Below are 8,704 nucleotides of genomic sequence, written 5' to 3'. Positions count from 1 at the left end.
ATGGTTGAAGTTAGATAAGGGAGAAGAAGGCTGAATTGAATTGAAAGAGAGTGCGAGGGATAAATAAAGAAAAATCTCATATCTCGAACTGGAAGTCCAACTTTACTCAAACATAGAATGCCAATTAAAAGAGAATCGGACACTTGCTTGCTCTCATGAATGAATGAACCAAAAGCCTGACAGTTTAATTAGCTAAAAGAGGCTGAAAACGAAGAGAAAAGGAGCGTCATGAATTAACTTGAATTAATATTGTTATTGTTGGTGAGAGGGAAGCGCACTTGGAGTCCTTAATAATTTAAAGAGAGCCAAGCTCGTGAGGCCCAATTACAAGTAAGAGCTGCCTATAATTCAAAGAGAAAAAGAAAATGTCAACAGTCAACCCACTAGAAGAAAGCCTTAAAATTTTAGAACAAGAAAGCGCCAAACTAAGTGAAGTCAACTGTTCATCCCTCCAAGCAGGGGCGGATGCAGGCACATGAATTGAGGTGGGCTGGGCAAAATAAATAGTGGGCTATTATTAAAAAATTAAAATATTTACACTATAAATTTTAATTTTTTTGTGAGCTGTCCTGGGCTTCAGCCAAGGACAGCTCACTATTAGATCCGCCACTGCCTCGAAGCAACCTATAGGAGCTTTGGTAGGCTCCTCCTTCAATAGTCCAAATCCGGAGAAATGGTAAAAGAGTTGTTCGAAGCAAAATCCCAACTTGGACCCCGGTGTGGACCCCACTCCCCTCTCATTTTATCCGCATTACACAAACGTTATGTTAACATTCTCGTGTTAATATGATCCACATAAACAATAAAGTCACTCCATATAGGTATCCCCTTTGCTTCCGATTCCCCAATTTTCGGCTCAATGAATCATTCATGTCTTCCTTCCCAAAGAATAATCCATCCTCAGGATCTATTATAACAACCTTGCATATGTGTTTAGGTTTACAAATGGAAGATACCATGGGAAACAGAGTAGTAATGCTAGTTAGTGGAAGAATCCGTCCTAGAATAAAATTAAAAGACCCAATGTACTAGACTTTGTCTTTGTCCATCTTAAAAGTATATATTTTAAGGTGAAGGGTGAAGAAAAGGATGTCCACAAATAGATTAGGATGGGTTTCTTCACTTTCACATGGCTGGCAGCCAGTAATATTCAAATAACACTTATCCTTTTTCCATTTTATTCCTCTGTTCCTTTCTCTTTATTTTTATTTTTTTCCCCTTTTTTCTATCCTTCTTTTCACTTTTTTAGTGGGGAAGGGGGAGAAGGCTGTCCAAAATGTTCTTTGCCCTGTAAGAAAAATTAGGACTGCGTATCTTGTTAAGCTTTCTTTTTCAGAAACTCACACTTACCAGACAATAAAATTCAATCCTTTGTTACATTTCATTATACTAATCATTAAAAAAATGTCAAATTTTAACTTGGAATTATCAAGCCATCCACATTAATTGTACATTGACATTATAATTATAATAAAATTATTGAATAATAATAATAAATTATTGAAAAATAGAAAGCAACCATCTATTACTTTTCATGCACTGTTTTGCAGAGGGCTTGACTCTGACAGTACAAGCCCAATTCCTGTTCCTTAATCGCCAAACCAATCTCAAAACCCATAATATTACATTGAATTTGTCCAAAAATAAAATAAATATAATAAAAAAAAATAAAAACTCATATTATTGTTCTAGCTAGAAATACAATGAAACAAGGAGGTGAAGTATGCTTTCTACAAACACAAAAGAAACCCAACAGATTGATCTCTCCCCCCATTCTCTCTGCCCCACACCTGCTCTCTCTCATTCACAGAACATTTATGAAACAACCATTCAGAGGCTAATTAAGGCCTTTCATTTACAAGTCCCCTACTTAATCAGCATTTCATTTTGAAACCCCTGTTCTCTGTTGTTGGTCTAGTAAAAAAGCCAACTTGGAGCAGAAAGAGTGGCGCTGATTGCGGCTTCCATATGAGCATTTATAGCTTGTTTTTGGCTAGCAGCAGTAGCAGCATGATGAGACATGTTGACAAGATATGTGGAGTTGGCTGGGTAGCTGCAGAACCGGTAGGGTTTGTCGGTCCTGCGCCGAACACTGTTGATCCACTTGAATTCGTCGTGTTCAGAACCGATGAGCTCGTGCTGCGTTTCAGAAACCTTTTGTCAGCTTCTCTTCTTTTTCGCCCAATTTTTGCACATTTGCAAGGTAGAAATAAAGCAAGTTTAGATGCAAGAAAGCTCACCTAGTTGTTGGGTATTGGCATGTCCCAGTGCCTGAACATAGAAAAAGGAAACAAATTTTGGAAACGAACAAGATGGAACATGTTTAAGATGTTAACAGTAATAAGCAAACACAGAAAAGCTTGCATATGTTATAAGATGAGGAAATGGCTATTACTTGGGTCAGTGTTAGTAATGACGGCAGCGCCACCAAAATTGCAGCTGTTAGGGACTGGATCCTTCTGATAGTAGGCATTGAATGCGTAAGAAGCATGGCCACGGATTGTGTTCGGGTTGTAGCAGCTGGCACCGAGCTGAATTGCCGAACAGTCAGCACCACCATAACCACAGGCATAGTCCAAGGCAAGCTGTAGGGCAATTTGGGATGCTGCTTGGCTGGCAACACACCAGCTTCCTCCTGAAGACGCCGGTGAGGATGAGGAGGTTGCAGGTGTCATGACCGGGCTAATTGTGGCAGGTGAGTCAGGGTTTGAAACTGCTGGATTAACAACAGAGGGAGTTGTGACAATTGGAGTGGTGGGGTTAGTAGTTGGAACGGTTGGTAGAGGAGTGGTGATATCTGCTTCGGTGGTGGAAATGGAAGCAGAGAATAGGCCTTTCCTGTCATGGTTTAGTTGTTTGCTATCTCCCTCTATCATACTAAAACCTGAAATTGAACAATAATTCGATGAATTCCTCGCCTTCAATCACAAATTATTGCCAAGAACTAGTAAATGAATATAAATATTACCAAAATATTGTCGAGTTTGAAAAGAATTAAAATGTCAAAATTTGAGTTGTTACAACTATCTTTCCTAATATTTCATATCAAAATGCAGATGAAGGTATGTTCAGGTAACAATGATTGGGCTTCTATATACCCAATTAGAGAGAGAGAAAGAAAGAGAGAAAAAGATAAGAAAATGGAATGAGGGAAAAGAGAAAAGTTCTTAGAAGCTTGGAACTTCAACTTAAATATTGATATGGAAAGATTGTTTTCTATTCTGGAACGTAAGTTTCAGGAGTTCAGCATATTCAATCAGACATGGAAAAGCTTCAATTTGCGGTACCCAATTAGAGAAAGAAAGAAAGAGAGAAAAAGGCAAGAAAACAGAGAGAGGGAAAAGAGAAAAATCCTTGGAAGCTTGGTATTGAAGCTTCAGCCTGCATAGTGAATTGAAAAGAATGTTCTTAAGTTGGACTATAACCAATCAATCAAAGAGTTATCATTTAACTACATTCTGATGCTTAGCCATCTCAATTCAAATTAATATACCCATTTGCTAACAAATATGGGCATTAAAAATTAATGAGTCAGAGTGAACTTTTGATCAAGAACAGACCCATAAACCAAGACGAAAGAATCGGTGCGTTGCAATGAATTTCCTTGCCCGACATGAACAGAAATAAATAACTGGAGAAATCAGTAAATGGGATAACAAAAAAAATCCAAAAAAGTTTAATGCTATGCATACATAAATCATAGCGTCATCTACAAGCAACCCTATCGAAAGCAAGGAGGATTTTCGGGGGGTTGCGTCTGGTGAGTTTTCCTCAGTGCACATTCGAAGGGTAATATCGAATTCTGCTCAACAAACTAGAACGCTTAAAAACAGGGGAAACAGTTCCCAGTCCCCACTACAACAAAGCGATTCAAATCAAAATTGGGAAGCCCAGGGAAACAAATTTTGAAACCCGAAACCACAGGAACAGTGATCTCCAAATAAGGGCAGAAGAATTTGGGATTATGAGAGCGAATCAAGAAAGGGAAAGTTACCGGAGCAAAGAAAAACGCCCAAATGGATGAAGAGAAGAAAATGGGGAACCCGTCTGAGCATTCTCTCTTGGAATTTGAATTTCTTCTTCTTCTTCTTCTTCTTCACTTGTGGTTGTGCTCCATCGCAGTTGCTATTATACTGTGTCCAAAACCAGGCTGTGGGTTTGAACTTGGATTGAAAACAAAGAAAGAAAGAAAGACAAGGGTAGATATCTCAGAGCAGAGGGGGCATCATTACCTTGTTGAAAAGCAGATGACTTTGTGTCCCTCATAGCATATACAAATGTATATCTTCCGATAGAGAGAAAGAGAGAGACAGTGGCATGAGGAGAGGAGGATGGTAAAAGGAGGGAAAAGGCGGAAAGGGAAGGCAAGGCAAGGCAAAAGAGGGAATTGTATGGAATTTGAGTGTGGGATGTGGGATTTGGGTTCCACAAGGGATGATAGTAATCATGGTGATGGTGATAATTTCCCAGATTTAGGACTTCTAATCACAACTTAATTCAATTCATAATAAATCGCATTCTTTTCACTTTTTTATGCCCTTATTATACTGATTTGGTGGCTTTCAAGATTCACCAAATCACTATTAATCTTTATTTTCTTATTGATTTAGGGTAGGCTCATTATTAAATATTAAAATTAAAAAATATTAAGTTCCAACTAATTTTGAGAAACTTTTTTTTCCCTTTTTTAATGTAAAAATTAGGAGTGCAGTGTGATTGTGCATGTGTAAGAAAAAATAAAAAATTTAAGTAAATATAATTTTGTTTTTTTTTTACTTGTTTAAATATGATTTAAATAAAACTAAGTCTTATTATTGTGATAAAATTATTTTAAATTTTGTTGTCGATATATAATAACAAATTTAGAACTATGGGAGAGTTTTCGTTTCAATTTTCAATTTTGAGAAAATTGTAAAATAGAAAATAATCTAAGGCACTGAGTGTTTCTTGCATAATCCCTCTATTACTTAAGTTAATTTAACCAAAATAATGTGTACTTTTAGAAGTAGAAGTGTAATTTTAATAAAATTCTTGTCATGTCTTGATCAAATAGATCATTCCCTATTTATAAAGGTTCAAAGTGATAAGTGAAAGAGCATTCATATTTTTTAAAATCGTTTGTTCTAAATTATCAAATAAAGATATCAAATGTGAGTTGACGCATTCTTGTTGAGTCATAACTTGAAAGGTCCCTCAAGAATCATATCTTTAAGATCTAAGAGAGGTTTCTAGAAAGATTTCTTCACAATATCGGGAAGATGATTCCTAATAAGATATCTCAAAAGCGTCTAGGAGAGCCTCTCATGAGGGTCTCCCAAAAATATCTAGGTAAAGCTTATTTTAAAGTCTTTTAGGAATTGCTAAGTCAATAAAATCTTGTGGGATTCGTTCTTTGGACTTCTTTTTGGGTTTAGGCCCATTTTATAGGCACATTGCTAATAAGTTTAAATCATACTAACAAAATTAATTTAATTTTTTTAAGTTAAATATATAAAGGTATTTTGATAAATTACTTTATTGATAGCTTTAAACACTTAAATAGTATTTGAGTATCTATTAAAATAGATGCAATCAAAATAATATAATAATGTCATTTTATAATGAATTTTAAATATATTTTTAAAATAAATATTTATTTTATATGTATATAATAAAAAAGAGAAAAACCCATAAGATTCATGATTATTTTTCTATATATAACTACAATATAATGTCATTATATTGATCTGACACGATAATACGTTTTGTTATGTATTTTAAATTATGAATATATAAGAATTGATGGAGATAAATTATATATTTATTCTTAAATTTGTCAAAAAAAGGTATTCACTATCATATTTATACAATATGCAAATACAACAAAACATAATTAAATATAATAGTTGAATTGAATGAATATTTTAGTCTCTAAATGGATCGAATGAGTCATAAAAGTGACAATGGAAGAAGTTTCCTTTTTACGTGTTCCCTTGGGTTTATGGTTCGTTGGTAGGATGTCTATCAAAATGTACTTTTTATTTTCTTGTCACCCCATCCATCTTATCAAAATCTTCTTCATTTTATTTATTTAGTAAAAAAATAAATAAAACTTGATGCCTTTAAGATTTACAAAGAATATAAACAACCCTTTAGCCTTTATTTTTTAATAGATTTCAAATTAGTAGGCCAGCTTTGGATTTAAAATATATTTATTTTAAAACAATTATAAATTAAACTATTTTGAGAAGATCGTTCTTGCACGGTCCCCAATGCTCGTGTCTTCAATTATGTTAGGAGAGGTAAATCGTAAGTTAAGTCTTAGACCCTTATGCAAGACGAGAATCAAACTCACAATTTATCAAATTAACACTGATATATTATTTATTCGATCGCTCGATGTATCTCGAGGCATAAATTAAACTATCTTTATTGTCAAAGTAACGATGAATGGCTAAGGCTTAAAAGAGTGTGGCTTTGACGAAATGAAAGCCAGTTAGTTGTTTGTGACGTCTACACTGAGAAAAGCTCCCAATAATCACTTTATTGCAGCAGCTAATTAAATGTTAATTATTATATATATTTATTTATATTATAACCCACAAAAGCTTGGGATTATGCTGCACATGACCCATTACTTTATGTGGTGCGGGAACCACAATTTCATGTCCTTTCTCTCATCAATTTTTTTATTTTTATTTTTTATTTCCTGTTAATAAATTTTGAAAATCAAACTTCAAAGTCTCCTTTCGTCAAAAAAAAAACATTACCTAAATCGGCAATTCTGATTCCACTTTCTGGTGGAACCGAAACCAAACTGTCTATAAATAATTCTAGTTTTGATTCTCTTAAACTTCAGTTTCGATTTTCAACGATTCTAGTTAGAATCGATTTAAAAAAAATATAATTTAATTTATATAAATCAAGTTAGTTACGTATTCTTTTAAAATTTAAAAAAATCAAATATCACATAATTCACTTACCATTTGAATTTATAATGCCCTTATCTTAATTATAATTATTTTTTGAAATATCAGTTATTATGTATTATATTATATATTTATTTAATTTATTTTTAACTAATTTTAATTTCTTAATTTTAGGAATACGAATCGAATAGTAAGTCTTCAATTCTGATTCTGATTTTTGAACTAAAAATTCAAAAAACAATTCTAATTCAATTCACAATTAGAACCGAACTGTGTCACATCTAACCTAACCTTAATTAAACCTTTTAAAAACTCCAAAACACTAGCAGTGGGGTCCCCCCTTAGCTCTCCAACCCACTGGAGTCCACAACGGGGTCCCTTCTTAACCCTATCAGTGGGCTTTCCTGAGCAAGGGGAACTGTAAATGGTACATTGGAGCTCCCTTTTTTTTTTTTTTTAATTTTAATTTTGAGATACACGTAATATATATGTGTCTATACAATATATATTTATAAATAATATTTAGAAAATAAATTCCCTATAACTATAATACATTTCCAGTAATTAGAAGATATATTTTTAGAAGGTAAATATTTTTAGTGTAGAATTTGATTTTCTAAGATAGTTAGTTAAAGATTATTTTATTATATATATATTTATTTTAGTTAGTTAAAATAAAAAATATATTTTAATATTTAATTTTAAATTTTATATAAAATGTATATATCCTTAGTTAAAGTCTTAAAACATTAGAAAAAATATAGTTTATAATTAAAAGATTTAAAAATATTTTTATTTCTGTAATTAAAAATATAATTTGTGTTATTAAAATAAGAGAATGGAGAGGGAAACTAAAAGTCAGAGAGGAGAGAGAAGGGGGAAGAGAAAGTAAGGGTATAATTGTTATTCTACTAAATTTTTTAATTTTAAGGAAGGTTATTATTATTATTTTTTTAAAATTATAAGTATTATTTGTAATTAAGTCAAAGTTCTAAGGTTATTATTGAAATTTATTTCAAAATTTATCTATTTTTCATACCATCAAATATACTGTAAAGATTATCTTAAATTGACTCGTGACTCGCGAGAGTGACGAGATCTCGAAAAAATTTATATTATGATGAGAATTGAGTAAATTCATTATGTTTATTTTGTGGATATGCAAGATATTATAAACAAAAGAAAAATTAAATTTTTATATAAATTGAATTTTTTAATAAATTTGATTAGAAAAATAGGAAATGAGATGTAACTGTAAGCAGCGGCGGATTTAGGGGGGTAGGCACAGGTTGTAGCCTTCTCTCAGATTTGCCTGGCTCATTTGGAGAGAAGATGACTGAAATGACTTATGAATTTGGAGATTAGCCTTTCCCAAATTGCTCAAAAATAAAATAAGAAAATGCCTAAAAGTGAACCAAATAATTGAAAATGATGTGTTAAGAGTGGATGGTAAAAAATGATTGCCCAAAACTTCACTTTTGAGCCATGGGGGTTCCCCTCTAACATCATCTGGGCACAGGGCAAAGGCCACAGCCCACTGCTAATAATTTTATAATGAGGAGTTTGGCTGGCAGTTGAGTCTGAAATCATCCATCTTTTATAACTAATGGGGAGGGGGGGGGGGGGGGGGGGTGATCACTATATGGTATGATAATTGTAATTATAAGTTAATTATATGTGCTAAGCATGGCTAGTCTATGCCCTAATGGTGCCTAATTGTCCATACAAAGTGCCAAGTGAGATGGTGATTAGGGATTGCCCATGCCCCTCCTGCTTTTGGCTTCTTTATTATAATG

At 33.1% G+C, this 8,704-nt stretch overlaps 1 protein-coding gene across 3 annotated transcripts; it reads right to left on the bottom strand.

The window, feature by feature from the left end:
- Positions 1-1,632: 1,632 nt before the first annotated feature.
- Positions 1,633-4,430, bottom strand: LOC127792194 (PLASMODESMATA CALLOSE-BINDING PROTEIN 2-like). 3 transcript variants are annotated; one of them, XM_052322605.1, is made up of 5 exons: positions 4,233-4,427; positions 3,995-4,150; positions 2,396-2,884; positions 2,241-2,271; positions 1,633-2,139 (listed from the first exon to the last, which is right to left on the bottom strand). In XM_052322605.1, the coding sequence occupies exons 1-5, from the start codon at positions 4,264-4,266 to the stop codon at positions 1,977-1,979; spliced, it is 873 nt and encodes a 290-aa protein (XP_052178565.1). In that variant the 5' UTR covers positions 4,267-4,427; the 3' UTR covers positions 1,633-1,976. The 3 variants fall into 3 exon arrangements, with proteins under 3 accessions (XP_052178565.1, XP_052178566.1, XP_052178567.1); XM_052322606.1 differs by having other exon boundaries at positions 3,995-4,133; positions 4,233-4,413; XM_052322607.1 differs by lacking the exon at positions 3,995-4,150 and having other exon boundaries at positions 4,233-4,430.
- Between the last annotated feature and the right edge of the window lie 4,274 nt (positions 4,431-8,704).

The sequence above is a fragment of the Diospyros lotus genome, chromosome 15 (genome assembly GCF_014633365.1).
Source record: "Diospyros lotus cultivar Yz01 chromosome 15, ASM1463336v1, whole genome shotgun sequence".
In the NCBI taxonomy this organism is placed as follows: Eukaryota; Viridiplantae; Streptophyta; class Magnoliopsida; order Ericales; family Ebenaceae; genus Diospyros; species Diospyros lotus.
The sequence above is the reverse complement of the archived record's forward strand: the minus strand, read 5'-3'. Positions and strand labels throughout refer to the sequence as shown.

Excerpts from the sequence above, each read along its gene's own strand:
- LOC127792194 (XM_052322605.1), bottom strand. The coding sequence starts at position 4,266 with ATGAGGGACACAAAGTCATCTGCTTTTCAACAAG. Across the intron at positions 2,885-3,994 it reads GGGCGTTTTTCTTTGCTCCG|GTTTTAGTATGATAGAGGGA; the intron begins GTAACTTTCCCT and ends GTTCAATTTCAG. Across the intron at positions 2,272-2,395 it reads CATTACTAACACTGACCCAA|GCACTGGGACATGCCAATAC; the intron begins GTAATAGCCATT and ends TTCTATGTTCAG.